The sequence below is a fragment of the Bombus flavifrons genome, chromosome 1 (assembly GCF_040668555.2).
Source record: "Bombus flavifrons isolate JBK064 chromosome 1, iyBomFlav1_principal, whole genome shotgun sequence".
NCBI classification, from domain to species: Eukaryota; Metazoa; Arthropoda; class Insecta; order Hymenoptera; family Apidae; genus Bombus; species Bombus flavifrons.
The window spans coordinates 19,636,953-19,661,246 of NC_138442.1; the positions used below are offsets into that span (position 1 = coordinate 19,636,953).

Genomic DNA, 24,294 nt, shown 5'->3' on the forward strand with positions numbered 1-24,294 from the left:
GCGTTCTCGTAACACTATTAGCAGCCTAAACGTAGCGGCACGTCTAATCGAGCCGTGTGTCGTCGACTCGTTTTCGTGCTGAAGTCAACGTCAGGGTTGATTGCGTATACAGCGAGCGACCCGATCGAGACGGCCGTCTCGGCTATTGCGGACACGCTTCTCGTCAAGGTGCTCTTGTTGTTCGCACACTGTGCCTCGTTGCCGAGCCACACGCGTGATTCGACTCGAAACGATCGAAATAGGCGAACCTTGCAACTATTCCAGGATCCTGATCCGTTCAAAAGGCAGTTAATTACGTCCAATCCTATGTAACGCATTCAACGTGCAAGACGTGAACGTACGTACGATCATCGGAATTCTATAGTTTCTTGCGAACGATGCTTGGATAAATGGATACGCGTTATAGAAAAATTGATTTTCACCAGGGACTCCCTTCGATTTTATGTGCCCCGTTGAACGCGTTAAGACAAATTTTCGGATAAAAGTTTTCTCGAGGATATCCATCGAGCGATTCGATCGACTATTAAACTCTGAAACATCATCCCCTTCGGTGTAAAGTTCCTTTACGTTGTTTTTTTTCTTTTTCCTCTTCTTTTCTCCTTCCTTTTGTTCGATTCGCCCATCATTGGAATTTTCAAACGAAAGCACGCGTCTGCCTCGGCAAGTTCACGATGTCACGTAGGTAAAACAGTCATCGTGAATGGTATAGAAAACCCAATAAGAGTGAGCGAGAGCGGGTGAGTGAGCGAGTGAGTGAGTGGACCGAGTGAATGAAAGTGATCCACGACGATGCCGCGGATCGTGTGACTGATTCGTGTTAGTGAGCGTGTAAAGTGGCGAGTGATGGACAGACAGACAGACAGATAGATAGATAGCTAGAGAGGAGAAGACAGAGTAGAAAAAGGAATAGAAGAGATTATCATGGATTCGGGGAAAAGGTGGGAGGAGGAAAGAGAGAGAGAGAGAGAGAGAGAGAGCGGGGAGGTCGCGTTGAAGGGGGTGGGCTGTAAGGTGTCGGGTAACGAGATTTCGTATGAGCGTGTAAAAGTAGAACATACGAGGTTCCCTTAGGTTTCGTTTTTTTCATAATCTGTTCTTTTTCCTGTTACGTTTGACGCAAATGTACAGGACAGAAGCGTCTTTCTGAGCTTATCTGAAAAAGGGTTTGAAAGCGATGTACAGTTGAGTCGCGTTTAATCAACGGCAATCGACTCCCTTGATCCGATTCGAAACGTATTTTAACTTCAACTTCATCGCGATAAAATGTTTTTAACTTTCATCGAAACCGAGTATATAACGAGTGGAAATTAGCAAGCGAAATTTAGATATTAAGCGTTCAGAACGTTATTTTAAATAAACAGGTAACGTCGATTGCCGTTCGCAAGATCGACACTGTTAATGCTCCGATGATAAATTCGAATCGTATGTTTCCATGTAACGTATGTAGCGTGTCTGTGTGACAGTGGACAGAGGCGAGGGTGTCGAACTTTTCTGAGATCGTCACTTCGGTTCAGTTATGTATGCATTTATACACGCGCACGTGCGTACTTACAGCTCTCGATCTCGATATGGCAGAGTTGCCGGTCCATCGGAAAGTATTGCAGATTCATTGGACACGATGCCGTGATCGTTAAACTGTAACAAACGCAAACATTACTTTCAATCTATGGAACGTGATAAACGAAAATTACGATCAAACGTTTGCTCAACATTAAAAATTCATACATCGATATCGTTGCTAGAGGACCAACTTCGAAGAAGCTAGAAGAAATTTCTACAAATCTCTCGTACTATTGCCAATTTCAAGCAACGGTTATCGTTATAATATTCGTTCAACCATAGAGAATCTATGTCCAAATATACACATCGATACCCATTCCGATCAATTTCTCTTGGTGTTTTTCGCTTTTCCGCCTACGTTCAGTCGGCCTTGAGTTTCTAGATCCGCAAGGCAATGTAATATAAAGCAACGAAAGGGTGCGCACGGGAAAGTTAGGTATGCATGGATCGCGTGAATATAGCAGCGCCGTTAATACCAGAACACTTGACGTTGTTTTAGAGGGGAATGGATATGGGGGATAATACGACGTAGTGTCGAAGGAAGAAGGGGATGGAAACGATGACGACCGATCCTCGGAAGAAAATTTGTCGTCGTTGGTACGACTGCTTTCTCCAATGTTTAGACGGTTCTTGAATGGTACAGGGTATCGAAACGGGGTTAAAATCGCGTCTGAACGTGGCAGTTTTATCGCGGGCTCCTCCTCACGCTAGAAAATATATTCCATTACTCGGAAAGTCTTCTTCGTTTAGGGGTTCGCCGACTTTTGCCGACGTCGTGCTACGAAATACTGCTGCGTCTTGTGTTCAGAGAGATTGCAGGATACTTTGTCGAGGATACTTTCCAACGATTTTAATTACAAATTAAAGCTAGTATTAACATCGAAATCGTCTTTTTATCAGACTTGATCCTTTGCACACTGAGAATTTTACATGCGATATAGCAATTTCAACATACTTTTGGACTGAAGTTTTTGAGACCAAAAATTTCGTTTTGAGAAAGGTAAAGTTGCAGGTGAACTCTCTTCTAATTTTTGTTTATATGTCAAAACAAATTTTCACGTCGTTAATCCTTTTAGGACAGAATTCTTTTGCAGCCTGTGGAAAAAATTGCGTTCTCTTAATTGATTCTCTTAGAAGCCAAATCGATCCACTTCTTGTTAATTAATTAATTTCGTTACAAAAGCACGCGATTAATATTCAATTCTCAAGAAACAAATAATTTCCTACCTTCGTAACAAACAGGTGACACGAATAATTCTAAGATACATTTAAGGAACAGTGTTTGTAAAATCATTGTATTCTTCTATTTCTCATTTTATGGAGTCGGTCGATGTGGCTTCAATTATTAATAGTAGAATCAGATCTTTTCAAAGAAAAAATGAAGAAGACACAACAACCTAAAACTTGTGATTAGTTTTGCCGAAAATAAATACATCTATCGTTATTTAACCGATAGCTGCTTATTAAGATACAATGTACAATTAATCGTGAACGGATTAACGTTTCAGTACAGGCATCAAATAATTGCAAAGGATAAAATATTTATCTTAGCTTCTTTTCTATAATAGTAACTTATAGATGAGAATATTCTTATTTTATAATTAGAAATGAAATAATCGTTGTCACTCACCGTATACTACGTGTAATGCTTCCCGAATGATGAATACGAATGAACTCGTTGCTGGTGGTAGCGATGTGAAAGTACGACTGCTTCTCGTTGACGAAGAACGTGTCGGGTACCCAAATGTTCTTGATGAACTCCGAGCCGACGCTGAGCGTCTCGACGCCCGCTCGTTTCTTGAACGCCAGCCGCGGGTCCGTCCAGAATTGCCGGAAGTAAAAATCCAGCGTGAAGTCCTGGCATGAGACACACATACACACGCGAGTGCTTTCATTAGAGTCGTAAATAATCGTGGTGCGATACGACACGCGAGAACGAGCGTGGAAGAACGTAGAAGTAAGTAATTCCGTGGTCGAATTTCGGATCGTAAAACGCCGCGAGAATCGTATTTTCGATCGACACGATCGTCTGGGAACTACAATGGACGCCAAAGCATCGGGTCCGAACAATGCAACGTGACACGTTCGTACAGACTAACAGCATTTACGCGACAATGCCTTCGTTAAAAATAACATAGTTTCGCCGGATACGTGAGGAAGAGAGCGAATGCAAACCGATATCGCGACGGGATAACGCGGAGCCTTCTATCTGACGCGTCTCTCATCCCACTTTATACGAATAAATAGATTTGCATCGATTAAATTCTCTGATTTATTTGATACGTTGCACGTTCGAAACATGCGGTTTATCTGTCGACGAATACGAGAACCCTGTTCGTATTGTCATTAAAACGCATCTACGCGAATATCTATAAACGTATCGCGAAAAGAAATATTCGTCATTCTATTTGACGAGAAAACGCGATTATCTTACACGTTATTCCTCGTTTTTCTCGCGTGTATCGTATTCTCTTTGTTTGTTTGCGAGGCGGGGCAGTTTGTGACGGAAGGAAGATTCAGCGTCTTTCCACGGGGATGGAGACATCGCGAGAAAGACAAACGGAAAGTAAGAGAGATACGGTTGTACGCGAAATTGACGGAGGGTTCAAACGGTTAGGGGAAACAGCGAGACGTAACACGGAGAAACGAAAACGTGAAGCGGCGCGATCGTAGGAGACAGGGGCTCGAGCGATCGATCGATGGGAGAGGAAACGCAGAACTGAGATCGTGAACGTCGACAGGTAGCTGGAAACTCTCGTCGATTGATGCTGACGACTTCTCTGTACTGGTTACCACGTGTCGTGGTTATCGTAACGCGCTAAATCGCCTACTTGAACACTCGCGTAACCTTATCGAGACTCTCCTTCAGTGTTTTGTTCTGATCGCACGCTGCTAGCTAAGGCAAGCCAAGACACCAGTCTTTCGTGAAACTTGTCGCGAGTTGTCCCGCGAAAATTTTTAATGTCACATGTTTTAAGTTTGCAACCGAGATGAAATTATTTTTATTTTCTCTCTATCACGAAGCTATAGTTTCGTATTCGATAGTTGATGTTATATTTGCCGATGGTATTAACCAACGTATATTTATATACAATTTCTGCACAAATGCATCGAATCCAGAGAGCGGTTAAAACATCGCATAAAATTGAACGATTTTCACTCGCAACAAATGATTTCACGGCTTGGTTATTCGAGTTCAAGTGAACGGAAGATCGTGAAACGCTCAATCAAAAATTTTACGCATGACGAAGAAATCGGGACGCGATTGAATGGGCGCGATTTTATGTGAAGCGGTTCGCAGAGTGAATAGATTTAATATTTAAAGGCACGGCCGTTTTAATAGATGGCCATCGAACGTAAATACTGTAATTTAAGGGCACTAAGAATAGATTCTCACGGAAGGGAGTTACGCGTCTTGAAATATTCAAGGTTCTTCCGTTAAACTTTGATTACTTGGTTCGATTCATCGGGCGAAGAGAAGAGAAAAAAAAAGAAGTGATTTCGCGCGAGTCCATCGTGAATTCATCAAGCGTTGTAGCGTGCTATTCGTCGTATATTTCCACTTACGAGGCGAGTAATTTGTTCCAAGAAGAAAGTTTAAGTGGCCGTGCGAATAGTTGGAGCGTAATCAGCCGATTCCGATGGCTAGATTTATTATTCGAGATCAAAGTTTCTCGATTAGTCTATTATTATTGAGATGTAATTACAAGGGAACACATTTAAACACGGTTAAAGTTTCACCATTTAACGAAGACGCTATTAAAAGTTCACTTATTAAAGACGAGTAAGGCGTATATCGATCGTGCTATAAATCACATTTGCATCCCGTTTAGTAAGTTAAAAGTCTTCCAGCAATTTTAGAATTTTTAAGAATTAAAGATTTTTGGAAATCAAATATTCCGAGATTCTTAAAACACAAGAAACGCGAAGCTGCTGAAACAAAAAGCTTCTGTTTTTAATTTTAACGATTTAAATACAATGGCGGACAAAGGGAAGTTTAAAATTAGTGCACTATGAATTTTAATAAACCTTATGCTAAACGTCTTTCACCGCATATTATATTTATTCATTGCTCTCATTAATACAAACCCATTTTGTATACACACACAAATTACGGTGTCTTTTTATATTTCTTATTTTGTAAACTTTCTTTTGTCCGCCACTGTATACCAGGTCCTTTTTAATAATTTGAGATCTTTGAGCGTGAACAGTCAATTACTGGTTACATGTCGTACTCTGTTCCTGAAATTTCGACACTTATTTCGAAGTTTCGACGATAAGATAATTCTATAGAAATGGAAATTATACAGGTTGAAGCCGAGCTGTATCGCTCGGTATACGGTTCACTCGCATCCGATCTCTGTCGACGTGGTCGATCTCAGTTGGGGAGTTCCACGACGCGAGGGTAATTCGTGTGTACACGCGAAAGCGGTAAGGTGCATGGACCGTGTATATGGTGATTATATGTATTCCATATATAGACTATTATTACTTGGGCAACACTACTAGTACGTGCAGGCATGCTACGAAACGCTATCGAAGCAACATGCATTGCCTATACCGTACTTGCGAAGAGAGAATCTTAAGTCTAATTATAAATACTTATGTCTAATCGAACTTCGAACTTGATAACAGTAGCAACGATATGCAGCAGGATCTGAAAGTTGTTGGAACTTTAGTGTGAAATTTGATTAATTATATCATTTTGTTTCAACACTCGGTCCAATATAACGATCATCTTCGAAATATGATATATCCTTGAGATCGATTAGATTCTTACTCGTAACGGATATAACGAAATTCTGATCAACTTCTGGATCAATATATCAATACTTATGTTGAATTATTTTCGTGTCGAAAATTTTCCTTCGTTAAATCGTCAGTTGCCGAAGCGCACCAAAAATGCCGTACACAATTGAGCGTGGAATGAAACATCTTTCACGTGCGTTTGCGCCATACACTTTGCACGTGAGATCATAATCGCATGTTGCATAAACACGGTGTTCCGATTATGTAGTCCAGTTTGTTCGAGGTGTTGTTTCCGTTATTTCGCTCGACGCGTTTATACGCGTGCAATGCACGTGTGTAGACACCATTCTACTTTATTTCGTAATTGGTTCGTTTGTGAGGATGTGAAAATGACTTTTATGCGTGCACGAAAAAGTTGTCGGGAAAGTTTTGATTTAGGATACGAGTTCAGTGACAGAGAAAGAGGAAAAAAATTGCGGGATCGTGCAACCGATAAAATAACAATTGTCGCCATAAATTCGTAGGTTCGCGTTCTCTTGTCCCGTTGTACACTTTATCGAGAAGTTTACGACTATTACAAACGTTGCACTGAAATTTTCGCAACCGTTATAGGTGTGAAATTTTGTTGGAAGAGAGGAGAGAATGAGAGAGAGATAGAGGATAGATAGATAGGTAGATAGGCAGATAGGTAGATAGATAGAAAGATAGAGAGATAGATAGATAGATAGATAGATAGATAGAGGAAGAGAGAGAGAGAGAGAGAAAGAGAGAGATAGAGAGAGAAATTCAGGAAACTTTAGGAACGAACTTGGACATTTTACAGCTCCAATAACGGCTGACGCTCACTCTAGCTATGTTGGAAAGATTTCAACCCGAGGCGACGCTTACCGCCGTCATCGACGCTGTATACGTTGCCGCGATATTTTTGTGACGTTTTCAAGCGCGGAAAGTTTTATACCGGATAAATGTGCGGATTTATGCTATTGCGATGCTTGGATACCGCTTCAAGGATGGAGTTGGGAGACGAAAATAATAAAAATGGAATAAATAGAGAAGTCCATTCCACCGTACTGTTTCGTTTGATATTAGTCGAACGACCCCGTCTATCGAGCATGGGAGCTTTACTTTTGCTACTTATTTACTTACTTACCAAGTCAACGAACTAAATCATCTTTTTCACTTTCTAAACTAATACTATGCACGCATACAATATAAAATTAAAACTTAGTACATAGTCATCGTCATCATTTATAACATATTAAATATAAATCGTAACTTTCCAAACGATAGAACAACGTATCGATATTAGATTATCTTACGGAACAGCGAACCGTGATGTAAATACGAGAAAATTTTCAATGAACAATATGTATGCAATGTTTAACATGTAAACAACTTTTTGCAATTGTATACACGAGGTTTTTTTCATTTCCGTGGAAATTGAATCCTTGAAGTGGTGCTCGATCGCAACAACGTATTTTACGTTTCGATATCTGACATCGTCTACTTTTCAACGAGTCTTCAGTTTCAAATGATATTGCGTCTTTCGCGATTGAACGCGCGCAAAGTTGCTGGTTGTTATATTAATTGGGTATTGTCTACCTAGTGGTCATAAGTAGTTTCTGATGCGAACGCGAATCCGTGAATGCAAGTTTAATTAAAGTGGGCTCGAAAGTAACTCCGTTGTAATGTGGTGTTGATGTCACTTCGGGCGGAAGTTGTCATGGCAGCGAGCTTTGCTTCGTTTGGCGTTCCTCCAGGCGCAGTGCAGTCGTGTCGTGATGCGCACTGGACGTCTAATTTGTCGTATTATGCATTTTGACGCTCGTTACCCATCGATTTTACGAATCTTCGAACCGTTTAACTGTTCCTCCTAAAGTTATCGAACGATGTGTGCGGGAAATGTATCTTCCGCGTATTCTTCAAGACCTCGTTGATCCTGTCCGACCGCGTTACGTCTACGAGAAATATTTCCTTCTCGACTGGCACAGTGGTATATAATTCGGAATCACGTTCTTCGAGTAGCATCGTAACGATGCAAAGAACGTCGGTCGCGCTTTGTCGAGTGTTTCTAAGGACACTTCGCAACTTTTCCTTGGCAAGAGAAGAGAGTTCGCGGGCAGGCAAGTAGCGCAGGTAAGCGTTTGCCTACGAACATCGAGATAGAAAAGAAGGACAAGAACGAGGAGTACGAAACAACTAGCGGCTATGTAACGAAGCTGTTACATACATAGAAAGAAGCAGTTTCAAAAGCAGAAGCTTGCAAGCGAATCGAAATTGAAGAAAAAAGAAAAGAGACGAAGAAAAGAACGGAAAAAAGAAGAGAACGAAGGAAAAACGCAACAGCAGAGTGTGTGCGACGAATGATGGAAGGCAAGAGAGGCTCGTACGAGAACACTGGTTGGCTCAACGTGTATTTCACATTGTGCTTTCTGCGCCTCGACGAGTGGCCAGTCTGTGTGTACGCGTGCACATAATCTCGATGCGATACACCTGCGTGGATATTAACATGTGCACGTGTATGATTGTACAAGCGCACGCACACACATACTTGAATATTAATAATAATTAGAATGTGTACGGCATCATAGTGATTCATAGCTACCAGAAGCGTACTGCACACACTGACAATGATACAGCTCAATATAGGTGTCGTATTATATCCATAATATAATATAAATATATATTTGTGAAATATATATATATGTATAGATATCTATAGACACATTATTTCGTATAGTCTCGATTCGTAGTCGCAACGTTGCACAAGCTATATACTCTTTTCTTTTTTTTTTTTTTTTTTTTTTTTTGATATTCTATGCGTTCGTCGGCTGGCCAGAAGGAAGCAGGAATTCAGGAACATGGTGTTTCTCGTTCGATTGTTTCACGGACTCTCTCTTTTGCCACTATTTCCGCTCCTCTTTGCATGTCTCCGTCGTGGTACCCGAGACGTCCGTCTGACAAACGCGATGTCCAGAATCTACGAGAGTAAAGGGCGAGGAAAGAAGGAGCCTTCGTGCAGCATCGTTCGGCGCGAAATTTCTCACTGATGCGCCTACAACGGGTGAGAAATATAAAGGAGGGAAAATTGATAGGAAAATTGGCTACTTTGGTAGTTCTTCGACGAGTTTCCGAAGAGGGGACAAGTTTCCGATTAGACGATCACCGACGATGGACTGCACTCCTTGCTTAAATTGGTACGAAGGAAGACTCGAGAACGGAAGAACCGAGGGATAAGGGGAAAGAGGGTCGGGCAAAGAGGAATATACAGTGAAGGCTCGCCAACGGGTATAAAAATCGCGAGTCACGTCCCAGGTGACAGTGTCGACTTGATTTGGTTTCCGCACAGGGCTCAACACCTGGGGTCCAGTCTCGTACATTCAGCTCCAAACTCGCATTCTGGATCACGATCGAGCGTCGATGATCTCTTTTTGATTTATGAGTTCGTTGGACAAACCGGGAGATTATATGGTCCGCAACTTGCAAAACTTTATTCTTCGCTTTTCTGTAGTATTTGTCATTTGTCCATAAGACACGACTAAAGAAAACTGACAAAAAATATAATCCACAAATTGAAGCTTCGATATCGATCGATAAAGATGGAAAAAAGTATCGAGCCTGAAACTGTGGCGGACGCAAATGGATCCAGTTTCGTGCCAGTTTGAAACTGATTGCAGATACCGGAACAGATACCTTTTGAATACTACAGGAGTATACGCAATACACAATACGTTATATGATTACGCTATGTACGTATCTTAAATATTGAGAAAGAAAATATATATATAGATATATATACCATACGTAACGCTGTATACACGCTTATATACGTATACATCTAGAAATTGCAAAAATACGTGTAAGTCTACGCGTATATATGCGTGCCTCAACGTATGTGCGGCCTGCAGCGCTCGAATCGCGATTCGTTCGCTTTTCAACCTCGCTCAGAGCAATCGTACTTAAACTCTCGGCTTAGAGACGAGGAAAAATTCGCGAAAATTTTGATAACGTCGCGGATGTTTATTGGACGCGACGTTTTTTGCCACTCGAACGGATAACCTGCAGTATATCGTTCGTTTGCTTTTACCCTTTGATTCGTAAATCCTTTCTAAGCGATAAAACGAATTGGTAGAAAACGATATTGCGCGAGAGAACCGTAAAAAGCGTTAGAGCAGATTGGCGTGTATAGTGGAACGTATTTTTCTGACTTTTTTGTCCGAGGGTGCTATATGTTTCCCATTGTTCGCGGCTGGTTTTCGTTGCTGATCGAGCTCTCGTCGCTGATTCGAGCACTGCGGGTAGGGCCATGCAACAAGAACATCGCAAATCGAATTAAACGAGTCAACCATAAACCATAAACGAAGTAGACAAGAATATATCTTGCGAAGACTGTGGAACGTAGCAAGGTTCCCTTGTAACAGTTCAGCCAACCAAACAGCTGTGACGAGCTATAAAAACGTAGGTTAGTAGGCCATCCGTGTAGGGTGTGTGAGTGTGTGTACGTATGTTTTTATACGTATGTATGTATGGTATGTATCTCTCCTTTTCTCTATGTGTGTCTCTGTTTCGTGTGAGTGGTAGACAGTATATGCATCTGTATGCAAATGTGTACGTGTACGTGCCAATATGCCCCTTGCTGCCAACATAAATATCGCGAGCCGCGATGCCTATGTGTCTCTTGGTGCACGTTTCTCCAGTCACCCGTCGAGAATTCCTCGAGATTTCGATGCGTGTATGAAATACTTCGGTTTAGGTTTCTGTGTACGCGAACAGAGACGTATAGATACACGTGTATATGCGCCGCGACCGATCTCATTCTATACGACGAACTTTACGCGACATCGGTCCCAATCGGTGAACACTAAGATTTCTCGACCGGATTCGAACAATGCTAACGAACGATGAATATTCACGGACGAATATTTATTAATCCGTCTCGCGTTGTCCCGTGTTGTTCTTTCGTTGAATTTCACGTGGAACGCGAGCGTATTGATATTTGCGCGAGAACGTTTGTACACACGTACACACATGCGGATCGGATAATCGTGAAACAAACAATCGGAAACAAGCGGCATAGTTGGATGAACGACGCGCTCGAAAAGCTGGTTCGTTCGGACGACGCGTTTGGTATCGCGTGGTTCGATACGATCGATCGACCCCGATTGATCGTTTGCGTGGAGGAACGATCGATGGATCGTATCGTATGTGCGACGATTCAATTCGCCGCGATCGCTCTCACGGTGAATAGTCGAGTTTTCCATGAACAGTGTGAAAGAAAAGGGGGTACACGCGTCGGTACACGCACGAACGATGAGGAAGGGTCAGAAAGAAATGAACGAACGGCTGTCGATGTGAGTTCTGTATGAGTTTGAGAATGCAAACTGTACCATCAACACTTCGGACACGGAGCTGATGCTGAGGACATACATGGTGACGCCAACCTCCACTGGTGGACCTGCAATCAACAAAACCATCCGGCCTTGGTCGCTCTGATTATCCGCTAGTTTCTAAGTTACCGTACATGTGACAGGTACATTGTACGTAGATAACGGTTAAGTTCGTGTGTTACCCCTGATTCACGGAAGACGAAAAAAAGCGAATAGAACAGATTCGTTTAATGCTCAAAGTAGAGACATTCCCTTTAGAACAGAATAGAATAATCGTTGAATATTATTTACAAAGATTCGAACGATATTTGACTATAGATATGATAATACTAAATGCTCTAGGACAAACGTTAGCACGACAAAATCGCGAATTAGGGGTACAATGCAAGCGTACAAGTCGAAGAGAGCTCGCACCCTGCACGGAACCAAATCAACAGCACTCGTCGGCCACGTTGTTTTCCAAGCTAGAAGAATTATTCACACACATTTGACTCGTTATATATATATAATCCTTATTATATATATATATATACACACCCATCACAGTCACGTGTTTAAGCAAGGTGACTTTACCTTGCTCGACTATCGTCTTTTGTTTCATTTCCTTTTATACTCTTTTGTCACTTTTCTTTTTTTTTTTTTTTTTTTTTGGTTTATTCTCGTTACTCTTTCCTTTTATACATTTTCCGTTTCTTGTTTTGCGGTGTTGTTAACCGAGTCACTCTAATTATATCGCGCCAGCTATACGCGTGTCTCTACTTCGTATATCTTGAACGTATCCGGTACTGTTTTTATCTCCGTTTGTTTTCTTTCTTTCTCTTTTTGTCTCCATCGTTTTAATCCTGTCGTTTACCTGTCCATCCCCCCGAGCGATATGTCGATTCCTTCTCATTTCAGACCTTCAAAGCTCGTTATTTAACTGTTTTCCAGTTATAACTCTATCGTTCGTCTCTTTCCTTTCGCTGTCTCTTTTACTCGTCTTTCACCCTCGAGTTAAGAAACGAACGATACTCGTAAACATTCGCTGTCATTGTCACTGCGATCGTCGATCCCGGACGAATCTTAGTCGCGTGTAATTGTAATAGCTATATATTATCTCTTTGCATCTCTTTCCTCTTATTCTTTTTGTCTTTTCTCTTAACTTATTTTTTGCTTTGACAAATCAGCTATCGGACGGACGTGTGGACGTCGTTCGAGACGTGGAAAAATCGGGGTCTTTCGTGTTTGAGAACGAACGTGTGATACGTGCGGTGTCAGACACAGGGGGTGAAGGTAGAAAGTGTGATAGTGAACGGTGGTGATGGGCGGGGTTTTCGGGGGGTGGGCGGGCGGGCGGGCGGGCGGCGGCGGCGGCGGCTGGGGGCAAAAGGGGGCAACAGGGGTTTAATCGGGTGGAATAAAATATAGAATAATAATAATTGTAAGTGGTGGCAGGCGGGCAGCCCATCTTAGCAACCGCGGCATAGCAGCTAGCGTCTAAAAAATGGTCTAAACGGGACGGTTCGTGCGTATGTAATATATTTATATATATATAATATATATATATCCAAAATTGAACAAGATACTATTCTTCTACATAGAGAGGAAACAAAAGTGTTCGTTCGTATTTTTTTTTGTCATTTCCTTACAAGAGCAGACCACGCTTCAGATAGCTTAAAGGCTAAAAAAGTAACAAGCAGGAGACAGTGAGTAATAACTTGGTCTACACTCGGAAAAACGTAAGATCAGAACGATTCAGGCCGTTTAGAATGTGTATATATGTATGCAAAAAAACAGTATAGTACTGACAAATTGGTCACCAGAGATTCGACGAGAAGGAAGAGTGAAAAAAAACAAAAGATAGAACGTTCTGTGCCTTCTAAAAACTATGCGTGTAATACAGATACAAACCATCCAACCGGACTACGATTCACGGGCCCAGACTACTAGGTATCACGAGCCGACTTCTATCTACGATTAGAATTCGATCCTTTTATTTTTTTCTGAGTGTAGCCTACTTGGTGATTGCGAGCACTTTCATCGTTTCACACACGCGAAATAGTACTTTGTCCATTTTTGGTTCGGTGTTTCTGTCGTGTTTCTATTCGTGACTTCTTGCCACGAGAGTGTTTCGTGTATTTCGTGTGTCGGCGTGTTCCATGCACGCGCACAATTATTCTAACATTAACACGAGTCGCTACTATGGTAACCAGGCTGACTTAATGCATAGTATCAAGCTGATCACACCTCTTGACCATAAAGAAAGGTTAGGTTCGCCTCGTCATTAACGAAGTTGCGGTGGTAAGCCATGGCCGTAGCTCGAATCGTTTACCTGTACTACTTGATTCTATTTATCGCGTACATTATTCTGCTTGGGTTGTACTTGTTTGCATTAATCGTAAAAATCAGAATATGGCTGGATTGTTTAAACATGAAAAGCTAGTTAAATTTGTATCGTACCTTGTTTACTTTGGTACTGCAATTCGAACCGGACGAACGAGAATGATACTCGATTGTTTGCAAACTGGGGAAACGCAACAATTCTGCCGTTATGTATTTTAGTTTCTCAGTATGATAAAATCAACACGCGTCTCGGTGTATGGAACAAATGAATTAAAAAAAAAGAAAGAAAAAATTCGGGAAAGTAAATAACGGTTAAAAAAAAAAAGGACGAACGTAAGCTTAACAACTATCTGCCAGGTTCTGCTTGGCAAAGTTAATAAAAAAATATGCAAGAAAAAATCTTATTTGGAAGCGGAAATATTTATTTCGATAAAAGAAGCGGAAAGTTAATTTTAATTTTTTCGTAGAAATCGATTCACCTATCGTTCTATATATCGTACAAACGAGAACTTTCGTGCCGATGCAAATTAAATAAAACGACCTCGACGTTTGTAATTAGAATTTCTTAGCGTCGATTGGCGTTTCGGTGCATCGTGTCAAGGAATTGGACATCGAGCCGGTTGGAAGACGCGCTTGAACAGCGATCGTCTGATCGTAATCGTGTTACACGATTGTCGCGGCGGTTCCAGGCGTTCTCACGAAACGTAGAGTAGATCAAAGGAGCACACAGCTCGAGGCGATGCGGTTCTGTGCACGGCAACCGAACTAATTTCATCGACAGAGCGCCAATCGGCCTTCGACACGTACGAACGAGCGAGCGGTTGAGCGAACGAATGGGCGACGGATGGTTCGCCCTATCCGAGACCTCGGGGACTCGACTCCTCCTTTTCTCTCTGCGATAGAACCAGATTAAACCTACGAATTTCCTCTGGTCGGACTGCAATTAATCGATTATCTCTTGCACGTCTCACAGCTTGATCGATCACGGCTACGACGTTATTGCACGATAGGGCGATTTCCAATCGGAGAACCAATCCGGAAAATTGTATTTAAAACTTCGAAGCGCGACTCGATCTTCGTCTTTCGATATTCGCTGGAATATTCCGGGCCGTTTCGAATCATCGAAGTATTTCCAGGTTGCACGAACACGTAAAAGAAAGATGCGAGCAGAGAGTATGGTCGAACCTTTTGGTGAACGTTATGCCAGCGACAAGGAAACGAAAGACGGAGAGTTTCAGGGAGAATCTATGCATTCCTGTGCGCGTGCATGCATCCAATGTAAGTGTTTGCGAGTGTGCATTCGTATGTCCGTTGTTTCGTGTTACGTTTCAAAGAGCAATTCCTTTTATTCTGTGGCTGTGTGTTCGTATTCATATACGTGGCTGTTTATTCGTTTCGTGTATCTGTGCATCGTGTGTCGGTATATGTACATGAAAGATCGTGGCTGTAACGATTGACGGCAATCGTCGTTTCAAATACACGGGCACTAAAAAGAGAAGTGGTTGCTCGGGCAAATGGGGTGGGGGATGTTTTAATCGAACGATCGAAATGATTAGTAATCGATTTTCAGCGTTAATGACTGAGTAAGACCTAGAGGTATAGTACCATTTTCACTTCGGATAGCGAGCTGATACTCAAGACGTACATGGTGACGCCCACCTCGACAGGAGGACCTGAAATCGAAGGTTAGTCAGACTGAGTCGGCCGTTTCCGGCCGCGGACAAGTTACACGATGGGGTGACTATGGCTTTTTTTTTTTTGTTCACTGATCGTTAAGTTATTATTCTTATCATTCTCGTTACAGTATCTAAATACGTATGTATGTATGGTATACTTTTTTTTTTGGCTTTTTCTTTTTTTTTTTCGTTTCATTTCGTGAATAATTTTTTTTACTGTGAGTGTGGAATGTCATGGGTATTGAGTGGTATCGCTACGTCGGATGGATCGCTGAAAGTGGTAATTACTCTCGATTAGAGGACCACCAGGATCATCGTTTCTCGATACGTGTGCTTGGTTATCTCTTTAGAGTTTCGTTGATACTCTGGACGCGGTGCTGAAACGTTGATCGAATTTCCATGTCTTTTATGGTCGGAATAGTAGCTTTCAAAGAGAAAGAACCTATCGATTGAACGGCTCGATTGTTAGCCCTGTCCTCTTACAAACATAAGATCTTTTTTTTTAGCGATCTAACCGATTCTTTCTCTCTTTATGCCTAAAAATCGCCCCAGCTAAAACTTTCCGGAAACATCAAATATTCTTTCTACGCGTTTGTCGATATCATTCTCGTTCCACGTTACAGTTTACGGGGTAAACTTTGTGGAGAAATTCGCGAGGTTCGATTCAAACTTTGACAGTTTAACGCGGAGGTAATAATTTAATATATACGTATATATTTAGTATCCAAATATCGAAATGAACGAAATTGTTCGAGTATTATCGCAGATGTGTAAGTTGGAGTCTGAGCATCGAGCGATTTTACGAAGAGGACGTAAGAATTTCATTAGAACTGTGGAAGACGGTGGTTGTTGGAAAAGTTTGAGGGAACGAAGTGAAAAATAAGAGTCAGAAAGGTTGGCCAAGGGAGAGAAACACGAGGGCAGGCATTTTCGCGATAAAGTTGACTCGTAAACAACGGCTCTGCCAGCGGCATCGTGCGCTGCTTCGATATATCTTCATTTCCATTTCTGGGATGTTTTTAAAACCCTATAGCCAGTGAACGTCCCATATGGGACACATATTTCACAATGACGGGTCGGCGTACACGTTGCAAAACGCAACGAACGTACGTGGTATCAGGTTAATTGAAATGCGTTGGTATGGCTTACCCTTCCAAGCCAATCGCCCATGAGAACGTGTTTAAAAAAAAGAAGAAAAAAAAAAAACAAGAGACAGATGGAAAAAATGCAAACACGACAGACATCGGTGGAAACGAATTTCCAACGAAAAATATCAACCTCGCCGTTCTACACGCTTTGCTTTATTTTATTATCTGGAACTCTTTTACAATTATATTTGAATACGCGACGTTTTTTTCACAGGAAGGATAATTTCTTTGCATTTCTTCGAGTAATTTTACTCTAACAACAAATGATACCTACCAGGATAGCGTAAAAATTAATTCTTCCATTCTCCGAATAAACTTTTTACTTTAATTTTAATCTAACAACAAACAAATTTATCTAGCAAATATCAGTAAAAGATCTCGTCTTAGCGTAAAATTTATTTTTTCTTTTCCTACGCGAGTCTCAAGATTTATTTTCGAAATTGTTTCCACTTGACAATGAGATCTAGTTTTCCCTACGTCTTTAAGACTTTCTCCACTGTCGGTCCTTTTTCAAACAATAGAGAATTTACTTTAGAGTATGATATTGCTATCCTTGACAGTATATATCCTATCGGAGCCTATCTTATTGCCTATCTGTATTCGTTATCGCCCCTAAATCGTCAGTATTCGGTATCAGCCTCTCCACGTCTCAATATCCTACCCTTATTAAGTCTCTTTGAAACCGAGTATTCCCGTAGCCGATACACAGTTTCGTCGAAGATGCTCGCGTCGCAACATTGTTACAGCTAACAACGAATCTTTACGCCCTCCATCGATCAGCGGTTTAACGAACACCCAAGGGCGCATCGTTGCACCAGAGTCCTTGAACTATATTGAATTACGTAGCCACCCATCGATCGAATTGTTTGCTCGCTAATATACGCGAGCCCCGTAGCGACGTTCGAGAAAGCCAAGCAAGAAGAACGAAAAAAGAAAAAGACGCAAACAGATATCCACACATCGTGTTTCCTCGTCACGTGCTTTGTCATTTTTACGTAAACTTTGACCGGAATGAAAGAGAATCGTATGCTGGAAATTTAATCGTGCTACGGAGAATATCGAATGAAGGTCGGTTACTCGAAAACAGCCACGGGGATGTCTATTTATTCCATGTTGGATGCAAGATATCCCGTTTGCCCGTCCGTAATGTCCGAGAAAAAGCTGTAGCCATTTAAATTTTAAATGTTAAAACCTCGTATTCCATGGACCCAGTAAATCCAGACTGTCTGGAAGGCTCGAGCCGCTTCCATCCAGCCGCGCAGAGATCGACGATTCGGCTCGGCTCGACCGCGGCAAACCGATACGATTCGAGACGTCCACGGGAAACCGATACGGTTCGAGACGACCACGGGCTTTGGCGAACGCGCTAAAAATAAGGGGGGCTATTGAAAATTCTCTTCGGGATTTATAGGCATTTTTGCCAGAGCGGCGATAAATTCGAAACGCGTGAATGTAATGCATTCTATCGGACGCGAAATATCGAAGCGACCCACGACGAGAAAAAGCGAACGAGACGAGCCTCGAATGAAATTCCGCGATCGGTCTCTTATTTACGACGCGTGTTTGCCATTTGGCTCCGCGCACAGATCAATCTGCGACGTTTGTCGCATTTTTATATTTCTTTCTCTTCTTCCTGTTCCCTTGGGTAATTTACTGGGAATACATTCGTCGAATATTCAGCGGGAGAATCGGGGATCTCGAAGGGGGCCTGTGCGCGGTTCTAAAAGTAGCCCAAGAAAATCGATCGTCTCGAGGCAAAACAAGAGAACCGATAGGGAGCTGTTTCACGGAGTAATTCGCGCGGTCGGCACACTTTTCGGAGTCTGCAATTCCCCGGCATTGTCTCTCGCGGGAAAAGAGCAAGAAACCGCAATTGTGGCATACCTCCGTGGGTCACCGTGGCTCGCGGCCAGCGTCAGGAGTCGCTCCTGGAACTGTCCCAGCACAGGATCAGCCCAGGAATGAAAATGAATGCACACGTTCCGAAGCAGTGGCGAATAAATAAAGCGTGTTGCTGTTTACTGTTTTCTTCTGCTCTGGACACGTTCGCGGGTTAAAACGTACCGAAATTTTCCGCCAGAATTCCCTCCGACTATCTCGTTAGTCGCGATTTCGCCGCCAAGACCTTTTTTCTTTGTCTCTTGCTCGTACGACGACGCGGACCCTAAATTCAATTCTCAGCTTCCAAATACTTTGCGATATTCTCGAAACATCATGAACGTGATTTGCGTGACTCGCCTCTATTTTATCAGTCTGTTACCAGCGCAACGTGCAAAACAAACGAGGTATCTGTGAAGTTTTTAAATCAGATTCTCAAGTTTGAAATACCTTACGTTACTATCGAAATATGACAAAAGTAACTCGATTGGACACAGCTATATTTTACTGGTTTGTTTAGCAAACAACGTCTAAACCAACCGAGATAACCGTGAATAATTACTAGAGGCCTTAATTCTACGTGGGAACTAATTGCTTCTCGGTTGAAGCGATTTCGGTTGACCAGCGATTGCCTAACTAACTCGAGTGTTAATTGTTCGGCTGATCCGAATACCGATCGAATCACGATTCTCTTCAATATCTAACAAGAAGTTCTCTTATTTTCGATCTAATCGATCGAAGATCGATCAGTTATTTTTGAATGACTGTCTCGAACGCTGATTAATATCTCATTCCGAATTCTAATAGAATCTCAATTTGCCTAATCCAAGATTCGGATTTAACGAATTATCCATAGAATCGCGTAATAAATCATCTTCGTGTATATATCTATGGAAACTTTTCATATATTTCTCGAGTATGACACGTGGTGACGGGATTACCACGAGGAGGATCGCGAGACCGAAGCGGAAATTCGAGAACGGACCGCAGCGGTATATAGTGACAGAGAGATGACGGCCGACTGACGGAATGAATGTTGAAATTGTAATCGAAGGTGAAGAACTGTGTGGCGGAACGTGGCTGGAGTAGAGAGATGCCGTTAACGGTAACCCGTGGCAACCCGTGCCGCGTCCCAGCATCGATCCAAGTTTTATCGAAGCGCTCCAGCCCCGCCCTGCCTCTATGGAGCTGGCCGAAAATTCGACTTTATCGCGGGAATTGAAAACGGCGGATTCGGTTTATGGGGCTCGAACGCCACCGATTCCATTCACTTCCAACGTAAACAAATTTCACCTATCGGTTTCTTGGACGCCAGCTGGCATCCCCTGTCCCGGCGATGGGTTTACCAAACCGAGTAACTTTCTTTTAGAACGATTTACGTTCACGGCAAGTCGATAGAGACGTATTTCTCTTCGCTTGTTAATCTTTTCGTTACTTAATTAATTTCACCCTGTTCTTTTCGAATTTTCTATCGCAATTTCGCTCTTTTTTTAACAAACGGAAAGACATTTAATGTTTGCGAAGAAGCTTTAACATAAAACTGAAATGATCAAGTTTGCAAGTTAGTAGCAGTTTGTTCTTATTTTTTCATCTCTTGAAAGATGTTTAAACGATAAGAAACTACGATCGTGTTAAGAATAATCCCGATGTAGCTACCATGAATATTAGTGTGTAATTTTTAAAGTGAGATTTTCGAACGATAGTCTTCGTACGATCATTTCGATATTTAGAAAGGCGGAAGCATTGTTCACGGATGGAATGAAACTAATTTATTAATTCCTGATAATATTCCATTTTATAATTCTAAATACGTAGCCATAAAAATTCCGTGGAAACGAGATGATTCGATCGAATTCTAATTCATCGATATATAAAATACACCTAGGATTCTTTTTGAATAAAATGTATCATTAATCTCCCTGAGAAATATCACGCTTATCAAAAGTAGCTTGCTCGAAATTGTTTATCAATGGGTCAATAAATGACTGACGTAGAGAAAGCGAACCATGAATGGGGAATTTTTCATCCTTCCGTATACGTATCTAGCTGAGATTTTTCACCACACGGCCAAAGTACACGCCCACGAGAGGTTTCTCCCCATTGTCCGGAATATTCTTTTCTGTATCGTCCGCGACGAAAGAGTAAACGGCGTCAAAAATATTTCCCCAAGCGCTTCTCTATCCCTTCCGTGTTGTCGTCGTGCTTTTATCCCTTTGTCACGTACCCATCAACGTCTCCGAACGGTGTTCGTTCGTTATCTCGGCGTTTTCACGGAGTTGGTTGGTTCGCGCGCGCTCGCGTTTCAATCGTTAAAATCGTGCTTCTCTTATTTCGAGGGCCGATTCTCGATCTTGATCGATTTTAACTTTATTCTTTCGCCGCTCGTTTTTCCCCTCTCCCTTCGCGACATCTGCCTGTTCGTGTGGTTCGTTATGAAAGCCACGTTTCAGCATCGCTATCTAGCCACTTTCATCGCGAATTTCATTCCATTTGGATCCAAGCACACGTTGCAATCTTCGTTCGATGTTCGCAGCGAACCAAGCGCAAGTTTCGTAATTCGTCGCGTCTTGAAAGTATCGAGCTTCTCGTTCGAACTTTCCAACATTCTTTTTATATAGTAAGAGAGACGCGTAATATATTAATTTTCAATGGCGATACTTTGTTCGCTGCGGAACAAACTCTCGGTACGCCCAGTCCGTGCAACGACTATCAGAAATGCGACGATTAAGCAGGTATATGCGAAAGTAATCGAACATCGTAGGCAAAACCTGATTTCTCTATGGATGGTTGTTAGGTTCGTTAGTCGGGGCAACGATAATTAGTCTGGCGGCAGCGTTAGTCGCGTCGGTTGTCGTTCCAGTGATTGCGGTTTTGCGCACGATATATCGACGCTACCACAGAGAGTGGTCGAATGATCAGACTATCGATAGGCAGGAGAGAAAAAAAAGATGTCGTATCCTCTACTCACCTCCGTAGTTCGGCCTTACTCTTTTATCGTAACTGACGGAGAACGAGTCCAATATCGCGGAGATGTTGACGTCATTCAGCATACTGCCACCGCCGGTTCTGAAATATAAAGAGGATAACGATTTTGAGAAAACTTGCGCCACCGGCACACCAGTAAAGTAGTTTTAGAGCGGTATGAAACTGGTGGCACGAGACCAGCGTATACAACACAGGCCGGCGAATACTTTTAATATGACTGACGTGCCGCGAGTTACGATACAGAAGGGGAATGGGTACAAAGTCTGATGTTTAAGCCACGTTGAGGATATTAAAGTTTCATCCGCTATGGTGAAGTTTAAAAAAGAATTTTAGAGCCCTCTGTACGCGTACTTTCCGCGCGTACTGCGTTTTAATTATGAAAGAGCGATGCGACTATAAATTTAGGACAGCAACTTCTTTTTTTCTTTCGTATTTCTTTCTTCCTCGTACACGGTGAAACGAGCGTCCCGAGTAGCTCGAGTTGTTTATTTTTTGTTACCTTCCCCCTGCTCCTACTCTTTTTTTTTTTGCTCCTTTTCTCTTATAAACGCTCGAATTTTTATGCATCAACAAGCAACTGTTTAGTCCGCCAACCGCATCTGTATATAACGTTAAACAGAATTGTGTGTCAAAGAAACGAGCGTGTGGTGGCTGATTCTCGTGGATCAACCGCGCTTGCCCGGTTAAACGAAAAATATGCTTTTGACGCTTACAAGCGGCTAACGCGTTTAAATGGCCAATGACGCGAAACGGCAAGAGATAATTATATTTCAGAGTCGATGCGCAAAACCGAGTTTGTCAATGAAATATTCTCTCTGCTCTATATTTTGTTCGATCACATGATCCATACGCGTACTCGTACATTGTCCTATTTTTCTTTCCTACTTTTATAATATTGAAAGAAGAAGGTTAAAGGACATTGGTATTCTTAATCCCTTTAAAATTCACGATATCCATTAAATGTTACATTACGCTCTTACATACTAACCTAATTAATACGAGAAAGAAATTCAATTCAATTTTAATTCCGGCGATTAAATTTCTGCCGTACGGTACTTCCATTTTCTTCCAATAATTATTTTCAAAGGCATACAAAAAAGAAAGACAGAAAACAGATACCTCTTTAATATCCAACGCTTAATAGCTTTTTAATATCCGAGGTTTCTCCAATAGCGGGTAATTTATCGTTCCCCTCTTATCTTACGTTTCCCAGAGATTTCCTCCGAGTGGAGAGACATTGTAACGGTTTGTGTAACATAGTCGTGCACGATGGAGCTTATACGTTAGCTTAGACACGTAAAATGCAGAACGTCTGAGTTTGACTTAACGGGTCAGCAGATATGGGCTCGATGAGCCAATCAATCGGTTTCGAATCAACGAATTCCACCGAAGATACTCCACTTTAACGAAAAAAAGAAAGAAAAAACAAAAAAAAAGAAAAAGAAAGGGAAACTCACGCTATTCTTACAAAAAATGTTTTAGTATCGTTGGGGATCGAAATCCGTAATTAGACGTTTGGTTTGATCATTCGATAGAGATCGTTCAACGGCCACTGAAACGATATCGTTTTAGCCGTTTTGCTATGTGGTTGTGATCTTTGCCGAGGTGTGGAAGGTAGCTCGATCGAGATACGCGCTGGAATAAATGACCGTACGCGTGATAAAGTTAACTTACTGATGCGACAATAGTGGGCGGTACCGAGGCTTTGCGCGGGCTTCAATTATCACAGATCAGTTCGGTGGTATCGTGGAAATTCGAGCGACCTTCCTTTCACTGTTAATCGATGCCTTGCTCCCGATTACAGTTTGCGTAGTTACCGTATTTGTAGATCGAATGCCTCTAGAATTCGACATTCTACGTCTATGTCTATCTTATTAGGTTGTCCGAAAAGTGTCTTTCTTTTACAGACACGTCTTTTACAACGACGCATCTTTATACAAACGTGAAATCTAATCTGTCGAACGTTGTGATCTTTATTTTGACAGAACAAAATCGATCAAATGGATAAAACGGAAAATATTGTGCATCCATTATTTCCTTATAAAACGAAAGAAGCTTTTCGGACGACCTAATATATCGTCTTATAGTCTTTTATCTGTTAATCTACTAAGGGACCAACGTTGCGCCAACGCGACATTTTAGTTTCAATTCTTGTTCCATTGAAACCATTGTTCTTGACTTTATCGTTATGGAAACGTAGATTATGGATTCTGAATGTTAAACTGTTCTTTTTTAGATCATGGAAACTTCTTCTTGTATTATTTATTTCCTCTTGGATCTATAACTTATGTGTCAGAATTCTGTAAAGTATTTATTATTCTATATATATCTACGTTTTTTAATAATATTTCTCCAATGTAATTTTTACATATTACTCTATCGTTCGATTTTTAACGTTAGAACTATCAGAGTAGTCAAAATCACTGATCGGCAATCTTTCATAGAAATTTTATAGACGTGTCACGATAGTAACAAGCATTGATTATTATTGAATGAACTTTTGTAAAGTACGTACATGGACAAAGATTTGTTCTCTGATTTGTATTATGTATCCGTCCATGTACTTTCCATATTGTTTTCTTTAATATC

General features: G+C 41.6%; 1 protein-coding gene and 1 long non-coding RNA gene across 17 annotated transcripts in view; one reads left to right on the forward strand and one right to left on the reverse strand.

Moving 5' to 3' along the window:
* Positions 1-24,294, forward strand: part of LOC138184913 (uncharacterized) — a 325,808-nt gene that overhangs the window by 28,730 nt on the left and 272,784 nt on the right. The gene's annotated exons all lie outside the window — the stretch shown is intronic.
* Rdl (Resistant to dieldrin) overlaps positions 1-24,294 on the reverse strand; it is a 92,478-nt gene that overhangs the window by 20,868 nt on the left and 47,316 nt on the right. For 5 of the 9 annotated variants that reach the window (XM_069118450.1, XM_069119094.1, XM_069118614.1 and 2 more), the window contains exons 2-5: positions 21,689-21,786; positions 15,624-15,691; positions 3,191-3,417; positions 1,553-1,635 (exon numbers count right to left, since the gene is read on the reverse strand). In XM_069118450.1, coding sequence (XP_068974551.1) covers positions 1,553-1,635; positions 3,191-3,417; positions 15,624-15,691; positions 21,689-21,786 — 476 coding nt within the window. Of the gene's footprint in view, positions 1-1,552; positions 1,636-3,190; positions 3,418-11,696; positions 11,765-15,623; positions 15,692-21,688; positions 21,787-24,294 lie in introns of all 9 variants that reach the window. The other 4 variants (XM_069118675.1, XM_069119007.1, XM_069118531.1 and 1 more) reach the window with 1 other exon arrangement.